Genomic DNA, 24,569 nt, shown 5'->3' on the forward strand with positions numbered 1-24,569 from the left:
GCCTTTTCTAGATCGATGAAGCACATAAATAGGTCTCTTCCTTTTTCAATAAACCTTTCTCCCAAGATTCGTAGGACGTGTTTAGCTTTATTTCAAAGCCTCTACACTGGTCAGTGTAGCAAATATGATTTCTCTTACAATTAGTACCAGTAAAAAGTATTAAATTACTATTATTACATTCATTTGTTTCCAACTTCACCCCTAATGTTCTTACTAACATAGGTGTCCGATTATAGCACAATAAACCTCACTGACAGAAAATATACTCTCGAGGGAGAAGAAACGACGCACCACGAAAGAGCTATGCAACTTGGCCACAAATTGATATTCATACAGGTATCGACGGAAGATTCAAAACTTTAATTGCAAACACATGCAACTTGGGGAATTCAGGTGGACTTCCTTACATCAGGTTTGCAGCGGAGGCCTGAGAACGGCAGCTGAGTTTAACTTTCAAAAGTATCTTGAAGCACCTTTTAGCGAGACGTTATTTATGCGAATTTTTTTAACAACTGAATCCTTCAGAACCATGTGCAAGTGACGTGTTTTTTTCTTAAAATTTTAGACGTTGAACCGACGGAAAATTTTGAGGATGAGGAAAGGAGCATCGTCTCCCCTGTGTTATGACTGGAGGAGCCGTCTGACACCACTGAAAAATTAGTCCTGTTGGTTGGTCCGCCAGCCCCCACGAAGTCTTATCGCTCTATGTGCACAGAGGCGAGGCAGGTTGGAATAAGTACAGTTAGCCAGTCGCAGAAGAGTCGCTGAGCTGGTCTTTGGTGAGTATGGTGTACCGCTCTTGTGTGTACATAGACACATAGACGGTGATTTTGGATGGGGGTTAGCTCAGATTATTGGAGTTAAGAACTTTCTGCAATCTTAAGGTCATAATGTCAGAAGCATTATGGGGCAGAACTTGTTCTCGCTCGGTCACGATTTACTACATGAATCATGGTTTCAACTAAGTTACACGTCCCCTCCCACTGCAAAAAGAAACCAGTTCTGACAACTCAACTTTTGCTAGAAAGTGGTGAATATAAGCCTCGGTTATTCTGTGACTGAGTTTTTGCATATGTGCGACCATGTTTCGTCCTTGACCCTGCCCATTCCTCAGTGAATAATGATGATTAATACAATTAGCTTGTACGGAACCGTAGTGTTAGGATTTAATACGTGTTTCATGTTAAATGAAGTTCAAGAGTAAGCTCCACTTTGTGAATAAATGTCCTTCAAGTATCAATTCAGTTCGTTAAACTTGCCCCAGCACGCCGGCCTTCCCCTTGCGATCACTGACATCATGTAATCTGTAAGACAAAGACACTAGGAAGGATTTAGAAAAGTTAAATCCCTCATCATTCGAACTGAAATCCGGAGTTAGATATCCGCTATGCGTTTTTCTTTTGCTTGAATCTAGAGTTAAATTCAGTAAATATAAAAATATATTCGGGGTAGGAAATGAAAGAGGAAGTCGTCTGGTAGAATTTTGCACAGAGTATAACTTAATCATAGCTAACAGTTGGATCAAGAATCATAAAAGAAGGTTGTATACATGGAAGAAGCCTGGAGATACTAGAAGGTATCAGATAGAATATATAATGGTAAGACAGAGATTTAAGAACCAGGTTTTAAATTGTAAGACATTTCCAGGGGCAGATGTGGACTCTGACCACAATCTATTGGTTATAACTGTAGATTAATACTGAAGACACTGCAAACAGGTGGGAATTCAAGGAGATGAAACCTGGATAAACTGACTAAACCAGAGGTTGTACAGAGGGTCAGGGAGAGCATAAGGGAACAATTGACAGGAATGGGGGAAAGAAGCACAGTAGAAGAAGAATGGGTAGCACTGAGGGATGAAGTAGTGAAGGCAGCAGAGGATCAAGTAGGTAAAAAGACGAGGGCTAGTAGAAATCCTTGGGTAACAGGAGAAAGATTGAATTTAATTGATGAAAGGAGAAAATATAAAAACCCAGTCAATGAAGCAGGCAAAAAGGAATACAAACGTCTCAAAAATGAGAGTGAGAGGAAGTGCAAAATGGCTAAGCAGGGATGGCTAGAGGACAAATGTAAGGATGTAGAGGCTTATCTCACTAGGGGTAAGATAGATACTGTCTACAGGAAAATTAAAGAGACCTTTGGAGAGAAGAGAACCACTTGTATGAATATCAAAAGCTCAGATGGAAACCCAGTTCTAAGCAAAGAAGGGAAAGCAGAAAGGTGGAAGGAGTATATAGAGGGTCTATACAAGGGCAATGTACTTGAGGACAATATAATGGAAATGGAAGAGGATGTAGATGAAGATGAAGTGGGAGATACGATACTGCGTGAATAGTTTGACAGAGCACTGAAAGACCTGAGTCGAAGCAAGGCCCCGGGAGTAGACAACATTCCATTGGAGCTACTGACGGCCTTGGGATCACAAATTTAGCATTGGAGGGCAGCGTGGAGGGTAAAATCGTAGAGGGAGACCAAGAGATGAATGCACCAAGCAGATTCAGAAGGATGTAGGATGCAGTAGGTACTGGGAGATGAAGAAGCTTGCACAGGAAAGGGTAGTATGGAGAGCTGTGTCAAACCAGTCTCAGGACTGAAGACCACAACAACAACAATATAAAGTGGCATAGCTACCTGAGCGTCATCTGTGTCTGTCCTTTAACAGGGAATGCTCACAGCTAGAAGGCTCAGTGTGGTGCAAAAATGTGAAGCAAGCAGGCAACCATGCCATGAGGACACACTCGTGTACCTACAGCCAACTGTGCGAGTTTGAAAGGTGTCAAAGTGTGGCCTTCCGATTGGCAGAATGGTCCTTGTTGTTCAACACATCACCTTCCTCTTGCAACAACGGCAAAAAATGGATCTAACAACAGAATAATGTTCGGCCACCCACTGGCAGTGCGTTCAACACTGCTCGTGAGACTCAACGTGCTCAACAAGACGTGCAGCAATTTCCCTGGTCAACACGATCTCGAGACTTCTCTTCCATCGAGCACGTGTCGGATATGATGTGACAAGGACTGACTAGTGCGATACGTCAACCAACAACACTTACAGAACTAAATGAACAGATCGAGCAGGCGTGGAACAATGTATCCCAGGGCAGTATTCAGCATCCGTACTATCCACTGGATGCCAGAGTCAGCGCCTGCATTGCCGTCCTTGGAGGGTACACCACGTACTAATACGGGTGTTCGGCATGGATCGATACCTGGCACCTCAGAACCGCTTGTGTTGTTGATCTGTAAGTGTAATCATTTCAGAAATGGTTCAAATGGATCTAAGCACTATGGGACTTAACGTCTTAGGCCATCAGTCCCCTAGAACTTGGAACTACTTAAACCTAACTAACCTAAGGCCATCACACAACACCCAGCCATCACGAGGCAGAGAAAATCCCTGACCCAGCCGGGAATCGAACCCGGGAACCCGGGCGTGGCATGTAATCATTTCACGTACTCCATATGCACTATTGCAACAATAAATTTTGAGTGAACCGGAAACCTCTAAAAGAGTGTACTAATTTTTTGCTCTCTAACGTATTTTCTGTGCAACGGCCTTGCCGTAGTGGATGCACCGGTTCCCGTGAGATCACTGAAGTTAAGCGCTGCCGCGCATGGTCGGCACTTGGATGGGTGACCATCCAGGCCGCCATGCGCTGTTGCAATTTTTCGGGGTGCACTCAGCCTCGTGAAGCCAATTGAGGAGCTACTCGACCGAATAGTAGCGGCTTCGGTCAAGAATACCATCATAACGACCAGGAGAGCGGTGTGCTGACCCCACGCCCCTCCTATCCGCATCCTCCACCGAGGATGACACGGCGTGCTTTTTTTTCTAATTTATTTTCTAGGACTTCAGACGATTTGGCACTCGGGGCGGAGCAAAGAATGTCAAGCAGTATTTAGCGCAAAAGGAACCTCGTGGCTCTGAAAAGTAGCTGTTATAAGACATAAGATCGTACCACCAAACAATCAACCATCAATCTTTAGACGTTGTGGTTAAGCAAGCAACAGTGGGGGTCTATTAACATTCTCATGTGCTTATGAACAGCTCCCATCATTCCCCCATCCCTCCTCCCCCATTTTTACAAATGCTTAAACTTAAAGATTCTTTATCATTTTTAAAAGATTTTAAATTTTTTTAAAAAATCACGTCACATTACCCTAACGAATAAAGCTACAAAAGCTGCCAAGTTGCTATCCCTTTCGCAAATACAGATACAATCGTACGCTATTTTATCATTGTGTAGATAGTCACTTGGTATATGGGAAATGAGACTTTCTGGGCGAATGTTATTACGTAAATCTTTTCGGGTTATCAGACGATTCGTGACGTCGTGTTGTGGCAACGTTTTGACGAGTTTTCTGTCCGTTATCTTCAGGCGAAGTGTGGAGTTCATGTCTGGTTCGTTTCTTTATAGACGCTGGACCGAAAACTCTTCTGCCGAGACCCCAACATGTGGACCATCCGCGAGCCTCTGGGAGAATTGTCACAGCAGGTGATGGGGGTTCCTCTGACGGGATGGAGGTGGTCCGGGCGTTGAATGCTGGAGCTGCCTGTCTAGTTTTCTCGGTGCGTGCACTGCTTTCACATCAGAGCATTTCTGACGTATTTTTGTTAACGTCTCACTCCACACGTGGCTCAGCTGGAAACTAGTGTCCCAGTGGACAAGATCGCCATATACACTCCTGGAAATTGAAATAAGAACACCGTGAATTCATTGTCCCAGGAAGGGGAAACTTTATTGACACATTCCTGGGGTCAGATACATCACATGGTCACACTGACAGAACCACAGGCACATAGACACAGGCAACAGAGCATGCACAATGTCGGCACTAGTACAGTGTATATCCACCTTTCGCAGCAATGCAGGCTGCTATTCTCCCATGGAGACGATCGTAGAGATGCTGGATGTAGTCCTGTGGAACGGCTTGCCATGCCATTTCCACCTGGCGCCTCAGTTGGACCAGCGTTCGTGCTGGACGTGCAGACCGCCTGAGACGACGCTTCATCCAGTCCCAAACATGCTCAATGGGGGACAGATCCGGAGATCTTGCTGGCCAGGGTAGTTGACTTACACCTTCTAGAGCACGTTGGGTGGCACGGGATACATGCGGACGTGCATTGTCCTGTTGGAACAGCATGTTCCCTTGCCGGTCTAGGAATGGTAGAACGATGGGTTCGATGACGGTTTGGATGTACCGTGCACTATTCAGTGTCCCCTCGACGATCACCAGTGGTGTACGGCCAGTGTAGGAGATCGCTCCCCACACCATGATGCCGCGTGTTGGCCCTGCGTGCCTCGGTCGTATGCAGTCCTGATTGTGGCGCTCACCTGCACGGCGCCAAACACGCATACGACCATCATTGGCACCAAGGCAGAAGCGACTCTCATCGCTGAAGACGACACGTCTCCATTCGTCCCTCCATTCACGCCTGTCGCGACACCACTGGAGGCGGGCTGCACGATGTTGGGGCGTGAGCGGAAGACGGCCTAACGGTGTGCGGGACCGTAGCCCAGCTTCATGGAGACGGTTGCGAATGGTCCTCGCCGATACCCCAGGAGCAACAGTGTCCCTAATTTGCTGGGAAGTGGCGGTGCGGTCCCCTACGGCACTGCGTAGGATCCTACGGTCTTGGCGTGCATCCGTGCGTCGCTGCGGTCCGGTCCCAGGTCGACGGGCACGTGCACCTTCCGCCGACCACTGGCGACAACATCGATGTACTGTGGAGACCTCACGCCCCACGTGTTGAGCAATTCGGCGGTACGTCCACCCGGCCTCCCGCATGCCCACTATACGCCCTCGCTCAAAGTCCGTCAACTGCACATACGGTTCACGTCCACGCTGTCGCGGCATGCTACCAGTGTTAAAGACTGCGATGGAGCTCCGTATGCCACGGCAAACTGGCTGACACTGACGGCGGCGGTGCACAAATGCTGCGCAGCTAGCGCCATTCGACGGCCAACACCGCGGTTCCTGGTGTGTCCGCTGTGCCGTGCGTGTGGTCATTGCTTGTACAGCCCTCTCGCAGTGTCCGGAGCAAGTATGGTGGGTCTGACACACCGGTGTCAATGTGTTCTTTTTTCCATTTCCAGGAGTGTATTTCCACTGGCTCTTTGATGACAACCCAGAACACCTTGGCGCGGTACAGCACGTTTGTCTTGTCAAAAACAAACCTGAGTTCTTCGTTGAAGCTGTGCTCTGCCGGTACAGATGTGTTGGTTTGTCTGAGACGAAGGCCCCTCACCTATTCTCAACAGCGCTGCGAGATGCATTTGCAGCTAGACATATTTTATAGTAGCTTTTATAGTATATGTATCTCCTCTTTTTACCTAATGGCAAACTGAAGATGATCACTGTTGTCCTAAACCAGTTAAGGCAGCGTGAAATGCTCATATTGTGTTGTATAAAATATAAAAAACAAAAGCACATAGTCAATTTCCATGAACAGTTTGTCATATTTTCCCGATAATATTATTTAAAAGAAAAATTTACACAAACTGATAAACTGACAACAGTTGTTCAAATTGGCGTCCCTCAGTTTCTCTGCATGCATGACATCGTCCCACAAAGTTGTGTTGCACCCACTCGTATAACATAGGCGCTGTCCGAAAAGTGTCACATCAGGGAGAGTTCTTGGTAGTAGGTACTCTTTAGTCTAGTCGTGTGTCACGTACACAAGACGTTTTATGTGATACCAAAAGAGATATCAAGTGGGGCAGATGAATGTAATGAAACACGACCTCATTATCCACCTATCAGCAAACGTCTGGCGCCAATGTTCGCTAGTATGATACGCAAAGTGGTCCTTCGTGCTGGTTCCACATAAATGCTTGGATCTCATGAGCGATATCCTCCAAAAAAATGGCGACTGTCTCTTCTACAGAAACAGAAAACTGTTGCAGTTAAGCAGGAGGGGAAGCAGTTATCTGTCTATTACTCAAACCCTAGAGGTCTTCGCGGATAAAAAAAATGCTAAGCGCATATCTTTTGTAGGCACCTGCGGATATTAAAAATTTGTGTATTACATTAATCCATTCAGCACGCCTGAGTTCTGACGATAGGCTTGCGCTTCGTCTAAATTTTTGTCGGATATCGTAATTTATTTTCCATTAATTAAGTACGTAAAAGCCATTCATAACCACATTTTAATACTACTTAGCCTGTCATATTCTTGATGCGTTTCCTAAGTTACAGGAACTGACGTATTTACCGAAACATGTTTCCATTTTTTATGCAGATCATTACCACAACATTGGGGAGTCGAATGAAGTCGTTACCAACAGTTTTATATTGCATACAGTCAAATGTTTCTAATGTAGTTCGTAATGAAATGTATGTTAATTCATCACAACATTACATTACATTAACTTGCAACACTTCTCTATGTGATAAACGTTGCAATATACATTCTTGTAAATGTATTTAAGAAAAATATGAGAAACTGATTGGTTTTATACCGTAAAATATACGCTGGTGTACAAAACTTAAAGACGAAAGAAACTTTCTGTTGTGGCTTGGCAAGACAGCCACGCCACTATGAGGAAGCCGAAAGGCACGCGTTGAAGCTCACGCAGGCTGGCATGAGGTCTGGAACAGGACAAGGACTTTATAGTAGCAAAGAACGTACGTAGCTGCTGGAATACTTAACTTTAATCCACAACTGGTGAAAATCGCTCTTGACGGTACATGTTTTACAGCATCAATAGTAACTGCTAATGGCGCCTTGCTAGGTCGTAGCAAATGACGTAGCTGAAGGCTATGCTAACTATCGTCTCGGCAAATGAGAGCGTAATTTGTCAGTGATCCATCGCTAGCAAAGTCGGCTGTACAACTGGGGCGAGTGCTAGGAAGACTCTCTAGACCTGCCGTGTGGCGGCGCTCGGTCTGCAATCACTGATAGTGGCGACACGCGGTCCGACGTATACTAAAGCCCGTCTCACACGGAGCAAGATTCGCTGTAAGTTTCCTTGCTGGCTCGCGCGGCGGCTACCTTGCGGGCTCCGTCGTCTGCTAGCGGGCTACCTTGCTGGGAACCTTTTAAGATTTCCAGGATAGGTCCAGCGCTATTTTTCTTGCAAGGTTCCCTGCGTGCTACCTGCGTTGGCCAATCATGAGGCGTTTCGTTTGTGACGTCAGACGCGGAAAGCTTGGGCGGGAAGCCTTTGTTGATAGTTGCGTTTCTGCTGTTGTGAGGTGCGGTAGGAAGTTCTTATAATTATTAAATAATGGCACCGCAGTGGTCCAAGGAAGCGATTGAAACATTGATATGTACTTATAGGGCAGAACAGTGTCTGTACGTCGTGAAAAGCGCAAACTATTATAATAAACACTTGCGTGCAGAGACACTAGAAAGAGTTGCAAATACTAATACATCCATTCATATGAAATTTGGAAATGATGTACGATCTTCTATCCTATAAAATAAAGTCGTATATAACAGTCATTATTGGTATATTTATAAAATCAAACAGTAATGAAATGGTGATACTTTTCAAACAAAAGTAGGTGTTATGCGAATTAACCTCAACTCTTTATGAAGCATGGAGAGCACACCTTTTTCCAGCGTTTCTCCTCTTAATACAGTTTTTCGTCCATTCTTTCTTTCTTCTTCTCTCATTAGCATGCATTTCTGCATCGTTTAGCACCAAAACAGCTAATAACGCCAGTTTGCTCTGAACATCTGTACCTGAAGCAGCCATCTTCGTCCGATACAACATGCAGCCGATCACAACACAACTAGCTGCCGATCTTGCACCGTGGGAGAGCTTCGGCATGGAAGATAGCCGGCTCCTTCCCTGCAAGCCGGCAGGCATGCACGCCATCTCGCCAACTTGCGGCGTACCTTGCTCCGTGTGAGACGGGCTTAACGGAGCGCGGCCGATTTAAAGGCTACCACCTAGCAAGTGTGGTGTCTGGCGGTGACACCACACTTTCGCTTGATGTGTCAATTTCAAGTAACATAACTCAATGAAACTTGGACCATGCATAGAAACAACTCCAAAAGTACTCTACAGAACATAACTGAAAGAAATACGCTATGAGGCCACAGAAATGACACTTTTATTCAAAGGCAATAATTAAATGACATCCCGCGATTAGCGATGCTCTCCTGAACTTCACAAAAGGTGAAACATGATTCTTAACATGGAGTATGTATGTTCTACAATTTGCTCCTACGCTGGCCACAAGGCTGGTACTAAGTTCCTGTGACAGGGCGTTGCATTTCTCCAAATGCACCAATGACCACCCCCGCACTTGTCAGCCGCGCTGGTGGAGCAACTGAAAGCCCTACCACATCAACTTGTGGCCAGCGTGAAAGCACATTGCAGAGTATGCATTGCCGTTCTTGGTGATCACACACGTACTAACAACTATGTACTGCCGTTTGTAATGTCCAGCGGACCGTCAGAAAACGCGGTCACTACCGTGCAATTATTATCTTTGAATAAGTTTCACTACTGTTGGTCTCTCTGCGTATTTGTTTCAGTTACCTTCTGTACAATACGGCAACAGTTCTTTCTATGTATGGTCCTAGTTTCACCGATGTATGTTGCTTGGCGGGACACATCAAACGAAAGTTATTTTCGTTCTTAAGTTCAGTACACCAGTGACTTTTGTAGAAGGATGTGCGTACCACCTTCTTCTGTATAAGCTGTTTACATTACCTTACACAAGCTGAATATCCCCGTAGTGTTTGTGTCATAAAACGAGAAAGTATTGAGCTAAATGCTGCAGTGTCAGGTCCGTCATTTCGAACTTGTCGTAAACCCAAATGACAGCAAGATAACAGACAACAGTACCAGCTCAGCTACCGAGGAACAATGCTATCACAGGTGAGGCACGTCAGGTGTTCCGTAGCGGCAGTTTACGTCGCAACACGCAAAGTGGAAGGCGGAAGGCTTGTGAAGCGACTCACCTCCCTCTCGTTGTTGCAGAAGCTGATGCCGAGGTTGGGCATCGCCCGCAGGATGGCGACGAGCGACTGGATCGTGTTGCTGTAGACGACGGGCCGGTACTGCTTGAAGTCTTCCGCCGTGAAGCCGCTCTCGTGGATGATCCTGCGCACAAGGGGGCAACAGTAAGCTCAGGTTACGTACACTAGAGTTGGAAAAAAGTAGCTGAATATACGGTTATTCAGAATTCACTGTTATCCTAACGTAAGAGCATTCTGTCGCCAACATATACAGGGTTATTACAAATGATTGAAGCGATTTCACAGCTATACAATAACTTTATTATTTGAGATATTTTCACAATGCTTTGCACACACATACAAAAACTTTAAAAGTTTTTTTAGGCATTCACAAATGTTCGATATGTGCCCCTTTAGTGATTCGACAGACATCAAGCCGATAATCAAGTTCCTCCCACACTCGGCGGAGCATGTCCCCATCAATGAGTTCGAAAGCATCGTTGATGCGAGCTCGCAGTTCTGGCACGTTTCTTGGTAGAGGAGGTTTAAACACTGAATGTTTCACATAACCCCACAGAAAGAAATCGCATGGGGTTAAGTCGGGAGAGTGTGGAGACCATGACATGAATTGTTGATCATGATCTCCACCACGACCGATCCATCGGTTTTCCAATCTCCTGTTTAAGAAATGCTTCTGCTTTAGCCTTTTCCGTAAGATTTTCCAAACCGTCGGCTGTGGCACGTTTAGCTCCCTGCTTGCTTTATTCGTCGACTTCCGCGGCTGCGCGTGAAACTTGCCCGCACGCGTTCAACCGTTTCTTCGCTCACTCCAGGCCGACCCGTTGATTTCCCCTTACAGAGGCATCCAGAAGCTTTAAACTGCGCATACCATCGCCGAATGGAGTTAGCAGTTGGTGGATCTTTGTTGAACTTCGTCCTGAAGTGTCGTTGCACTGTTATGACTGACTGATGTGAGTGCATTTCAAGCACGACATACGCTTTCTCGGCTCCTGTCGCCATTTTGTCTCACTGCGCTCTCGAGCGCTCTGGCAGCAGAAACCTGAATTGCGGCTTCAGCCGAACAAAACTTTATGAGTTTTTCTACGTATCTGTAGTGTGTCGTGACCATATGTCAATGAATGGAGCTACAGTGAATTTATGAAATCGCTTCAATCATTTGTAATAGCCCTGTACTGTTCGTCTAACAAGTTCCAAGGCTGATTTTATTCCCGGTGTATAAGTGATGTCTGCGCATTAACTGCGTTGACAGCTTAACCTATCAACTATAAACAACAGGTATGCATTCGACCTGTCAGTTGTGAGCAGGCTGTGTTAAGTAGTGGACTGGAAGCCATAGTGTGTCAAGGTTGTTCTGTCACAAATCACAACGGACCAACATCTCCAAATCAGTTGTTTAAGACACTCTCCACAATGTGTTGAAGAAGAGAAGAGTGTGCGTCCCGTACACCTAGACTCATGAACAACAACGACACAAGGACACCTGCCGCGACATGAGTGAAATACAAAATGCGGACAATTGTTTTCTGGAAAAAATCATCACGGGTGACGAGAATATGTGTTATTAACACGAACCTACCACAAAACGACAAAGTGCAGAAATTCACTTGAAGGGTCAACGGGGACAGTTGAATAATGTGTACCCCGATCGGGACTCGAAGCCGGGATCTCCTGCTTATAATTTCATAGAGACAGTTAAAGTCTAATGATGGCCTTGTAGGCGGAAAACCGGTTAACTGAATAAATTAATACTGTAAAACATACGAAATACAGTACTTTTCATTTATTATTGTGCTGTTCAAACACGAAAGGACGGAAGAATCAGTTAAGTCACAGATTTGTTTCACTCACCGGGGAGTGTCACTGATATGTTGAAAAACCTGAGCTAGCAGAACCTTAAACATCTCACGAAAACCTGCTTCAAAAACGGTAAGTATAACCTACAGAAATTCCTAATGTCCCTACGTTTCGCTCCTGTTGAGGCCAACGATATTAGACTAATTATGGTAAGCACAGAAACATTGTTCTCACGCTCTATACGTGAATAGAAAGAAACCCTGACATATTGTACCACATTAAATACTCCCAGTCATGGACTTCAAAATGCTTTGCTGAGTAAGTATATAGGGGCGTCCAATAGGTAATGCAACACATTTTTCCCCTGGTAGTTTCGGTTGTAAAAATTCGGAATTTGTTGTGAGAGCTCGCGGAGTATTCCCGCTTCAGCCCCTATAGTACCATGAAGTTCCGATAGGTCGCAGCATTATACGTAGCCTTAAGAATGGCGTCATATCGGAGGAGCGTTCCAAGCAGAGCACTGGCACTGCTTTTCTTTTGGCAGATAACCAGAGTATCGCAGATATTCATAGGAGGTTTCAGAATGTCTACGGAGACCTGGCAGCGAACAAAAGCACGGTGAGTCGTTGTTCGAAGCCTCTGACATCATCACAAATGGCTCTGAGCACTATGGGACTTAACTACTGTGGTCATCAGTCCCCTAAAACTTAGAACTACTTAAACCTAACTAACCTAAGGACATCACACACATCCATGCCCGAGGCAGGATTCGAACCTGCGACCGTAGCGGTCACGCAGTTCCAGACTGTAGCGCCTATAACCGCACGGCCACTCCGGCCGGCTGACATCACCACAGCTAGGTCGCGTAAACCTGTCCGATCTCCAGCGTGGCAGCCGGTCACACAGCTATGACTCCTGCATTCTTGGAACCTGCGGACTCTTTCATTCGAGGTGATCGACGGAGCATAATCAAACACCTCGCTGCACAACTGGACTTCCCTGTCGATATTGGTGACGTCAGAGAGGAGCGTGGACGGTGCTTCCTGCAGCAGGGTTCTCACATTTTGTGACTTTCATCTGTCTGGCCCAATGAAGATTGCATTCCGCGGGAGTCAGTAGGTGGATGACGGGCAGGTTATTGATTTAGCAAGACGTACCATTAGAGTGGTACCATGTGGGCATACACACCCTCCCAATAAGGTGGCTTAAGGCCATCGCATTGAACGGAGCTTACGTTGCGAAATAATGTTTTGTAGCCCAAAGAGTGGGAAACAATATGGTGTATTGGAATCCTGAACGAAACCTATCTACTTTCGGAAAAAAGTGTTGCATTACTTATTGGGCGCCCCTCGTATATACAGTCATTTCTCGTTACAATCTCTTCGTTTCACATACTGGTCATGACAATTTCTTCGTTGGTTTTGGATAGCAGAAGTGGAAGAGGGTTGAGGTGTTACAAGCTTTAAGCTTAAGAAAACTTATTACGTATAACAGTGTAGAAAATAGCGCTGTGGGCACCCTATATAGAACAGGCAGTGATTTATTGAAGGGCACTGGCTACCAGTCGCGTGACCAGATTGCATGTTTGCCTTCGCCGTTCAGATTCCTCGTTATCATTTTATTCGATTCTGCTTAGTCAACAAGCGGAGAGATCGGATCATATCTGTTCATCACACGAACATTTCTTTGTAAGAGCACGAAATGAAATGTAGCCCATTTGTTATTCCTCTTGCTGAAGCTGCGTTTATCTTGCATACTACACGGAATTATAATCTTCTTCCGTGTTATTAACTGAATTGGATTCACAAAAGTGAAACAAAGGGGCGAAATCAGTGAAGATGTAATGGCACAAGCCGGCCGTTGTGGCCGACCGGTTCTAGGCGCTACAGTCTGGAACAGCGCGACCGCTACTGTCGCAGGTTCGAATCCTGCCTCGGGCATGGCTGTGTGTGATGTCCTTAGGTTAGTTAGGTTTAAGTAGTCTTAAGTTCTAGGGGACTGATGACCTCAGATGTTAATTCCCATAGTGTTCAGAGCCACTTGAACCATCTGTAATGGCACTGAATGATATCAGCGATATCCGTTGAGAAATGTTCACAACCGCCATATAACACACACGACTCGCATTCGGGAGGACGACGGTTCAAACCCGCCTCCGGCGATCCTCATATAGGTTTTCCGTGATTTCCCTAAATTGCTTCAGGCAAATGGTGGGATGGTTCCTTTGGAAGGACACGGCCGACTTCCTTCCCTAATCCGATGAGCCAGATGACCTCGCTGTTTAATCTCCTCCCCGAATCAACCAACTAATCGCAATGTAATGAACATGTCGTGAGGAATTTATATTTCTTCCAAGACAGAATAGCCGCGATCACTCGTCGAGTCCATTTTCTAGTATTTCCGTTCCCACTCACCCTGGCCAGAGCATCTGGTAGCACTGTTCGGGTACCGTAGATGGAAGCATGAGAAATGTGGACGTCTGACTCAAGTTGGAAGAGGTAGTTATATAGTCTAAAGGCTAGAGGTCTCCGCGGATGAGCCGCGCGGGGTAGCCCGTCTTTAAGGCCGGTTCCCACTAGAGCGCGGCAGCGCGGCGTGCGGCAACGGCAGCGGCAAGCGTTTTCCGCGTTGACGCGGCGGCTCGCGGAATTGGCGTTCCCACCTGGAAGCGGCAGACGCTAGCGGTAGCCAATGACGGACAGCCACTGAGGTACGGGCTGGGACCCACCGAAACGACCGGTGTGTTTGAATAACGATATCTTACACCTACATGAAGGAAAGACGAAGTTGGGTGAAGACATACCAATTTTTCATTTTCTGTACAATGTACTCTTTCACATATTTCATTATTCATGTTTTCTCATTTCAACATAAACAGATGTCATGACTACCGTTCATGATTGTTCACTATCCCCTAACATATTGAAACAATGTACGATAAAAGAGATTATTCAGATAGTTAAGCAAGACAAAAATTTAAAATTTGATACGGTAGCAGGTACAGGAAAGCACTAAAAACACAAAGGCTTGGGGGAAGGGATGAAAGTGGAAGCCACCTGATAGAATTTAGCACAGAGCACAATGTAATCATCGCCAGCACCTTGCTTAAGAATCATGAAAGAATAATACGTACTTGGAACAAAGTTTTCGAAACCAGATTTTAAATTATAAGATATTTCCTGGTGCAGACGCAAACCTACAATAATTTATTGGTTACGAGCTGCGGTTTACAACTAAAGACACAGTAAACGGTAGCAAATTAAGGAAATGGAACTTGAATAAGTCAAGACCCACAGTTTTTCGATAATCTTAAAGTTACCGTAATGCAACAACTGACTGAAGCAGAGAAAGGAATCCGCTAGAATACGAATGGATATCTTTGAGAGAAAAAGTGGTGAATGCAGCAGAGTATGTGAATGGGAAGAAGGTACAGTAGAAATCGTTAGATAAAACGTGATATATTAAATTTGACACGAGGGAAATATATAAAAATGCAGCAAATAAAGTAGGCCATGGGAAATAGAAATGTCTAAACATGACGTTGACAGAAAGTCCAAAATTGCAACGCGATTTTGCACTTGGAAAACAGGGGAATGAAAATGAGAAAGAACAAAGAAAACTTTGCTCAAAGGAGAAGCAACTGCCAAGGACTCATCTGGCAAGCCAGAACTAAGCAAATAAGAGAAGGCTAGAAAGTGGAAGGAATATGTAGAGCGGAGAGGGGGAGGGGTTGTACAAACTAACATAAGCACAATGTTAGATTCCTGTGAAATGTCTGAACACGCAAGGTAATACTGATCCTACCACTTAGTTAAGTAGACACACTGAAGAACTGCGAAACTGTGTTTATAGCATTTGCATGTTTAGAGAAAGATTTTGACAATCTTAATTAAAACATTCTTTGAAGCTCTAAAACATAGGGCCACAAGATTATCTACAACTTGTACAGAAACGAAACTGCATTTCTAAGACTTTAATGACTTGCAAGGGAAGCAGTAATTGAGAAGGCAGAAGTAGAGAGGATATAAAATGAAGACTGTGAATAGCAACAAAAGCGTTCTGAAAAAGAAACTTTGTTCACATCGAATATAAATTCTAATGATTGGGTACAATTTTACAAAGGTATTTGTGTGGAGTGCAGCCTTGTATGTAAGTGAAACGTGGGCTATGAACAGTTCTGTCAAGAAGACAATGGACGCTTTCAAAACGTGGTGATCAATAAGAATGCTGAAGATTAGATATGAGGATCGTGTAACTAAAGAAGAGGAACGGAATTAGAGCAGGAAGAGGAAGAGGAAATTACGGCACAACTTTGACTACAAGAGGGGTACGTTGACAGGACATATTATGAGGCGTCAAAGAGTGAGGACAAAGGGGTTGGGTGATAGTATTCTGATAATAATCATCTGTTGAAATGCTATTCTGCTGTTTTATCGATTAATGTAAGCAGTGAATTTACTATTCCATGCACTTCTCCACGAAACATTTAAACCAGAACTGAAATCAGCTGAACACCAAATCTTTCAACCACTGTCTGACAACTACTGCATTCTCTTTCAACTTTCTATAACTATCACTGGCTAGACACACACACATAAAGATATGAGAAGGACAGAAATAAACAAACATTAGTTTTCAGCATATAATTCTTTAAATTGGCAACATGCACATAAACAAACCAAACTGGAAGGGACATGAGGTGAACACACTGTAGTTATGACTTCAAATCAGTGTTTTCAGTAAAATGTCTACAGCAAGTGACAGAAGAAAAAAGAGCGAACATGAAAATGTGCTTATGTTCCATAATCTAAGTTTTAGTTCAACCTCCAGCATGTGACCAGGTGAGGGGAAACGCAGATGTCCGCCAAAAACTCGATTCACTGTAAGTAATCAGTTGTTGTTGTTGTGGTCTTCAGTCCTGAGACTGGTTTGATGCAGCTCTCCATGCTACTCTATCCTGTGCAAGCTTCTTCATCTCTCAGTACCTACTGCAGCCTACATCCTTCTGAATCTGCTTAGTGTATTCATCTCTTGGTCTCCCTCTACGATTTTTACCCTCCACGCTGCCCTCCAATGCTAAATTTGTGATCCCTTGATGCCTCAAAACATGTCCTACCAACCGATCCCTTCTTCTAGTCAAGTTGTGCCACAAGCTCCTCTTCTCCCCAATTCTATTCAATACCTCCTCATTAGTTTTGTGATCTACCCATCTAATCTTCAGCATTCTTCAGTAGCACCACATTTCGAAAGCTTCTATTCTCTTCTTGTCCAAACTATTTATCGTCCACGTTTCACTTCCATACATGGCTACACTCCATACAAGTACTTTCAGAAACGACTTCCTGACATTTAAATCTATACTCGATGTTAACAAATTTTTCTTCTTCAGAAACGCTTTCCTTGCCATTGCCAGTCTACTTTTATATCCTCTCTACTTCGACCATCGTCAGTTATTTTGCTCCCCAAATAGCAAAACTCCTTTACTACCTTAAGTGTCTCATTTCCTAATCTAATTCCATCAGCATCACCCGACTTAATTCGACTACATTCCATTATCCTCGATTTGCTTTTGTTGATGTTCATCTTATATCCTCCTTTCAAGACACTGTCCATTCCGTTCAGAGTAATCAGTTATTCACGTAAAAAAAGATGTGAACTGTTTTATAATCTGCAAGTATCACATATCAAAACAAAACTGAATCATTCTAGATTCCACCGAAGATGCCTTAAAGTAAAAGGCGAAACGCGTCTTGAACCAATAAAGTACACTGGATAAAGAAAAAAACGTTTGTTACTTCCAAAGGAAATAATCAATAGCTGTAGGTAATTAGCAAATTACATCTTATGACATACCAGCAAATTAGTTTCGGTTTAACTTCTCATTCGACATGCTATTAATGCCATTTAAAAAAATTCATCTATCCCTTCTGAAAAACTGTAGTTACTTTCATATCTCGGTATATAAACAGATTTAGAATATTTATCATGCGACGAAATACATGACTTTTCACAAGTTATCGTTTGCAAAAAAAACACATTTCGATTTCTTGAACCGTTTACGAAATTTGCGGCTGATACAACCACATGGTTTACGACGAGCAGGACGAAGTACCGGTCGCGTCGCGAGCAACCCGCGAGCGGTGACGGCACAGCCCGTCCGCCGACTTATCAGTCAATATCTCGAGAACGGTGATAGCTATCGATCTGCTCTCAGCTTTAAAAACAATTTCGATATGTTGACTAAATTTCATACGCAATAATGTATTACCTAAAATGAACTGCACGCAAAGTCCACGCAATGCGTTTTTACCTCTGCACACTCATTAAAATTTCGTGTAAAGGTTTACGTAAATGCGATACAGCAAGTAACCACGACGAATAACGAAAAGAAATTCGGTCCTTTATCGAGAGAAGATATCAGGCTGTAACATGCCCAAGAATCAAATTTTTCTACCGAATAGTTTCCTTGGAATCGGATGATAAGTATTTCATAGCTGCCGCCGCGTCCGCGCCAGCGGTTCGGCGAAAGTTCGTGTGGCCCGGGAGTCCGTACCTGACGTCACGCTCAGCGCGTTCTGTGATTGGCGGCGCGCACCTGGAGCGCGGCACGCGGCAGCGGAAGCGGTTCGACATGGTCAAACCGCGACGCAGAGCCCGCCGCGCCTTGCCGCTGACGCCATTTCCATGGCAACCACGCCGCTGACGCGCCGTTTTGACGCGCGGCAGCCCTAGTGGGAACCGGCCTTCTTAAGGCGTCTGGTCACGGTCCGCGCGTCTCCCCCCGTCGGAGGTTCGAGTCATCCCTCGGGCATGGGTGTGTGTGTTGTCCATAGTGTAAGTTAGTTTAATTTAGATTAAGTAGTGTGTAGGCTTAGGGACCGATGACCTCAGCAGTTTGGTCTCATAAGACCTTACCGGAAATTTCCAATTTTCTCCGCGGATGAACATATACTTAGCTCTACTTATACAGCTATGTACTTAAAAATCTGCAGTTCACACTTCAGTGTTTGAAAGCTTGGGTCCATTGAACCATTTTCAGGATATTTCCTTACAGTTCCACTTTCGAACAGGACAAGGAAAAAATGAACATACAAATCTTTTCGTGCGAGATCTGATTTCTCTTATAACAATGGCAATTTCTCCCCATATAGGTGGGAGACAACAAAATATTTTCGCATTAGGAAGAGAAATTTCGCGAAAAGATCTCGCTGCAACGACAAATCGTCTTTGTTTCAACGACTTCTATCTCAACTCGCTTATCATATCTGTGAACTACTCTTCTTTGAACTTGTACGATGGTCTCCGCCGGACCTATTTGGTAACGATCTCATACGGCACAGTAATACTCCACAAGACAGAAAAACGTAGGCCTACTGTAGGCAGTATATTTCGTGAATTTGTTAAATCTTATCCTACAATAAAAAACCTAGTTTTTGGTTCCCTTCCCAACAACATTTTGTACTTGATGATTCCAATTTGAGTTGTTCTTAATGGTAATTCCTAAGTATTCAGTTGAATCTACAATCTTTAAATTTGTCGTGTAGCCGAAATTTAACGGATTTTTTTAATATTCATGTCGAGGACGTTACACTTTGTATTGTTAAGTGTCAATTGCAACTTTCCGCACCATGCAGTCGTCTGGTGTTAAATCATTCTTCAATTCGTTTTGATCTTTTAACGTCTTTACTGCGAACTGTCTAAGAAGGCTGCTCAAATTATCTCCTAAATCACTTATACAGGTTAAGAACAACAGAGGGACTATAACACTGCCTTGTGGAACCTCAAATATTACTTTTGTTTCATTAGATGCCTTACCATCATTTACTACGTAATGTAACCTTTCTGACAGGAAATCACGAATCCAGTCACACAATTGAGCGATACTCTACAGGCATACAATCTGATTAGAAGTTGCTTGTGAGGAGTGGTGCCAAAGCCTTCTGTAAATACTGCGTGATCAAAAAGTCAGTATAAACTTGAAAACTGAATAAATCACGGAATAATGTAGATAGAGAGGTACAAATTGACACACATGCTTGGAATGATATGGGGTTTTATTAGAACCGAAAAAATACAAAAGTTGAAAAAAATGTCCGACAGATGGCGCTTCGTCTGATCAGAATAGCAATAATTAGCGTAACAAAGTAAGACAAAGCAAAGATATTTTCTTTACAGGAAATGCTCAATATGTCCACCATCATTCCTCAACAATAGCTGTAGTCGAGGAATAATGTTGTGAACAGCACTGTAAAGCATCCTGCAAAACATCGTACGTTCCAGCAGGTGTTTATCAGACACGCTGGGGATGATGCGATTCTGTAACATATCGACGTACCTCTCACCCGTCACGGTAGCATTTACAAAACCAGAATCACGTATTTTCTCGAAGAAAAAAGGCCCGATAACGGTAGATGTGGTAAAACCAACCCATACCGTGACTTTCTCGTCGTGCAATGGAGTTTCGACGACAGTTCTAGGATTTTGGGTAGCCCAAATTCTGCAGCTGTGGGCGTTGACAGACCCTCGGAGCGTGAAATGAGCTTCGTCGGTCCACAATACATTACTCAACCAATCGTCATCATCCGCCATCTTTTGAAACGCCCACACCGCAAATGCCCTCCGTTTCAATCAATCGCCAGGTAACAGTTCATGATGGAGATAGATTTTGTACGGATAGCATCGGAGGGTACGCCTCAGTGCCAACCAAACAGTAGTGCATGGAATGCCGGTGCGACGTGCGACTGCACGAGCGCTGACTTCCCGGTGTATAGACGAACCCGCTACAGTCTCCATTTCTTCCTGAACTGTCTCAGCAGCATTACGCCTTGTGCTCGGTCGGCCACTATGGGGTCTATCGTCTAATGGCTTCGAACTTCGAAATCATTCTCGCCACAGCTGCATTGGTCAACGAACCTTTAACCGTTCGAATCCCCTTCCTATGGCGATAGGATCGTAACGCTGAACTAGCACATTCCCCATTCTGATAATACCGCTTCACTAAAAGCGGCTTTTCAGGTAACGTCAACATGCTGCGAATGCTGGCACATGTGATTCTCTCTCTCATTACAGCTTCTTTTATACACGATTGTCATGCGCAGTCACTGATGTTTTGCTGTCCAGCGCCATCTGTCGGACATTTTGTGAACTTTTTTTGTTCTAATAAAACCCCATGTCATTCCAAGCATGTGTGTCAATTTTTACCTCTCTATCTACATTATTCCGTGGTTTATTAAAGTTTCAAATTTATACTGACTTTTTCATCACCCGGTATAAAACCACAGAAGTAATCTGAGATCCCATGTCGATAATACTGCTTACTTTATGCGAGGAAAGAGATAGTTGTATTTCTTAAGAACGATATTTTCCGAATCAGTGCCGGTTATGTGCCAATTAATCGTTTTCTTCCAATTATTTCATAATGTTGGCCACGTAGTATGCACTCTAAAATCGTACTACCAACTGCTGCCAAGAATATGGATCTGTAATTCAACGATTACTTCTATTTCCTTTCTTGTGCGTTGGTCTGACCTGTGCAACTTTCCAGTCTATATGTACGGATCTATGGTCGAGGGAGTGGTTGTGTATGATTATTAAAAATGGAGGGAGCTGTTTAATCAGTAGACTTCGAGAGAAGTTCGCGTCAGCAGCATTGTTTACGCTACATGTGTGCGCTCGGAGGTGCCAAAGAATAGACACTTCCAGGCACAGACCTACGCTACAAGACACGGCAGACATGCCACTTACGATTTATTCTGGCATTCAGACCACTTATGATTTATTCTGGCATTCAGACGCTTTGGTTAATTAATTCTGGAAGAATTAACTTTATTGAGAGATTTAAGCTGCTTAGCTACATCGAGGGTATTTACCAAACTATGGTGGCAGCTGTTCTTGATTGGAATTCTTGAAATTTTACTGCATCTTCTTTGGTAAAGGAGTTTAGGTAAACAGTGTTCAGTAATTCCGCTTTAGCAGCTCTGTTGTCGGTGACATTATGATTACTGTAACGCAGCGAAGGTATTAATCGTGTCTTACCGCTTGTCTACTTTACATACGATCAGCATCTCTCTGGATTTTCGCCTGATTCCGAGACAGAGTCTCGTTGTTGAAACTTTAAAAAGCATCTCGCATTGAAATTACTGCTTAAAACTAAAAGGCCAGCGGCAGTGCTACGATTGTAGACTATTTTTGCACTACAAGCGCTCGAAAACAATGAATGATATTGTTATAGTCGTGCCTAAATACCGCTACTTTGGATTGAATGTGAAGTTCCCTCCACACAGACTGCTTTACGTCTGAAGCATTCCTCTTTCCATTTACATTAACAGAGATCAGCTGTGTAATATTCGAAAGCTGCCACATAGTGATATGATAGCTTTTCTAGGACACTCCATCCACTGGAATCTTCGCTTCACTGTCTCACACATGTTTGTAACACCAAAAACGTTCAGTGTAAGATCAGTGATGCAATTAACGTTTCTCTTAAAAAGATTTTCGAGCACAAAAAAAAGGCTCTGAGGACTATGGGACTTAACTGCTGTGGTCATCAGTCCCCTAGAACTTAGAACTACTTAAACCTAACTAACCTAAGGACATCACACACATCCATGCCCGAGGCAGGATTCGAACTTGCGACCGTGGCGGTCGCGCGGTTCCAGACTATAGCGCCTACAACCGCTCGGCCACTCCGGCCGGCTTTTGCGAGCACACAATGCAAAGCTTATTACAGTGAGAAGTTCAACGCGTTAACATGATTTAACCTTACGGTGAATTAACGTTCATTTGATAACGGAACTATATGAGTAATATTTAACATTATGCAAGACGTGACAAGAACTTTTGAAGCGATTTCATTTGAGTTCCCAGTGTTGAAGAAATAATCCGTAGAAAATTTCAGAAAATCCGTTTCAGGAATTACGATAGAAAGATGCAACTTACAAGAACGTATCAAGAATATGGCTCGCTTTATTGAGTTAAAATGAGGTCATGAACGGCCTCTACGTTATTAGTTTGTTGTTGTTCTTGTTGTTGCGTTCTTGAGGCCAAAGTCTAATGTGACGCACATCTCAACGTTTCTCTATCATGTTCAGTCTTCTTCATCTCTCCGTAACTATTGCAGCCTATATCCATCTGAAACTACCTCCTGTCCGGAACCGCGCTGCTGCTACGGTCGCAGGTTCGAATCCTGTCTCGGGCATGGATGTGTGTGATGTCCTTAGGTTAGTTAGGTTTAAGTAGTTCTAAGTCTAGGGGACTGATGACCTCAGATGTTAAGTCCCATAGTGCTTAGAGCCATTTGAACCATTTCCTGTTCTGGAGCTTTAGTCTCTCTCTACAATGTTTACCCACATTTTTAGGAGGTTTCTTTTTATTACTTTTTTTCTTTAGATGTATGCGTAAATACACACTCAAGGGAAAAAAAGGGACGCACCACGAAAGACTTAACGGATATCGGTAGATGTAATTAATGTACATGTACAGGAAACAAATAATAACAGTTTCAGAAAAATTGGATGGTTTATTCAAGAGAAAGAGCTTAACAAACTGAGCAGATCAATAACGTGTTGGTTCACCTTAGACCCTTATAAGCAGTTATTCGGCTTGGCACTGACAGAGTTCTTGGATGTTCTCCTGAGGGATATCGTGCCAAATTCTCTCCAATTGCCGGCCGGTGTGGCCGAGCGGTTCTAGGCGCTTCAGTATTGGAACCGCGCGACCGCTATGGTCGCAGGTTCGAATCCTGCCTCGGGCATGGATGTGTGTGATGTCCTTAGGCTAGTTAGGTTTCAGTAGTTCTAAGTTCTAGGGGACTGATGACCTTAGATGTTAAGTCCCATAGTGCTCAGAGCCATTTGAACCATTCTCTCCAATTGGCGCGTTAGATCTTTAAAACCCCGAGCAGGTTGGAGGGCTCTGACCATAATGCTCCTAATGTTCTCAATTGGGGAGAGGTTCGGCGACCTTGCTGGACAAGACGGGGTTTGGCAAGCACGTAGAGAAGCGACAGATACTCTCGCCGTGTGCGCGCGGGCATTATCTTGCCGAAATGTAAGCTCAGAATGACTTGCTATGATTGGCAGCGAAAAAGGGTGTAAAATATCGTCGTCGTGCCGCTGTGCTGTAAGGGTACAGTGGATGACAACCAAAGGTGTCTTGCCACGAAAAGATGTGTCACTCCAGACCATCACTCGTGACTTTGGGGCCGTATAACGGCCGACAGTCAAGTTGGTATCCCACAGCTGTCCAGGACGTCTCCAGACTTGAGTTCGCTGGTCATCGTAGCTAAGTTCGAAGCGGGAGTCATGACTGACGACAGTTCTACTCCTGCCAGCGAGATTCCAGGCCGAATGTGCCCGACACCACTGAAAACGGGCTCGTTAGTGTAAAAGAGGTCAATGGCAGTCGACGCAACCTCTGCGTTGAGCTCAGGCCCCCTTTCTGTGAGCTGCATATTAATGGCCCTTGTGGTCACTGAAGCAGCAGTTGCACGGCTTCTTTGAGCCCAACTAAACGTCCTGTCTCAAATGCTGACATCTACGTATGCTGTTCGCGCACCTCTCTGCGAGACATAGTTACTGTAAAACTGAATACACGAATCAAATTCGCAAAGATTTTATGCTGTTGTAAGCATATTGTCATATCGCTGGCTTGGTTACGGAGTATCTTTGCGAGCGGCTGCACTTTTTGCAGAGTCGAGCAGGGGACACGGAGCTGTTATGTCGTGCTGTCGGTAGCTCTACTTGTACAGGGCATTGTTATGGAAGTTGAAAGGTGGCTACACTGAGCCACTGCGCCAGAGATTGCGCCAAAGAGTATTATTCAGCCGCCTCCACTGG

General features: G+C 44.3%; 1 protein-coding gene across 1 annotated transcript in view; it reads right to left on the reverse strand.

Annotated features, from left to right (window-relative positions):
- Positions 1 to 24,569, reverse strand: part of LOC126483684 (guanine nucleotide-binding protein G(o) subunit alpha) — a 563,590-nt gene that overhangs the window by 308,152 nt on the left and 230,869 nt on the right. The window contains exon 3 of the mRNA XM_050106766.1: positions 9,922 to 10,063. Coding sequence (XP_049962723.1) covers positions 9,922 to 10,063 — 142 coding nt within the window. The remainder of the gene's footprint in view (positions 1 to 9,921; positions 10,064 to 24,569) is intronic.

Source organism: Schistocerca serialis, chromosome 6 (genome assembly GCF_023864345.2).
Source record: "Schistocerca serialis cubense isolate TAMUIC-IGC-003099 chromosome 6, iqSchSeri2.2, whole genome shotgun sequence".
Lineage (NCBI taxonomy): Eukaryota > Metazoa > Arthropoda > Insecta > Orthoptera > Acrididae > Schistocerca > Schistocerca serialis.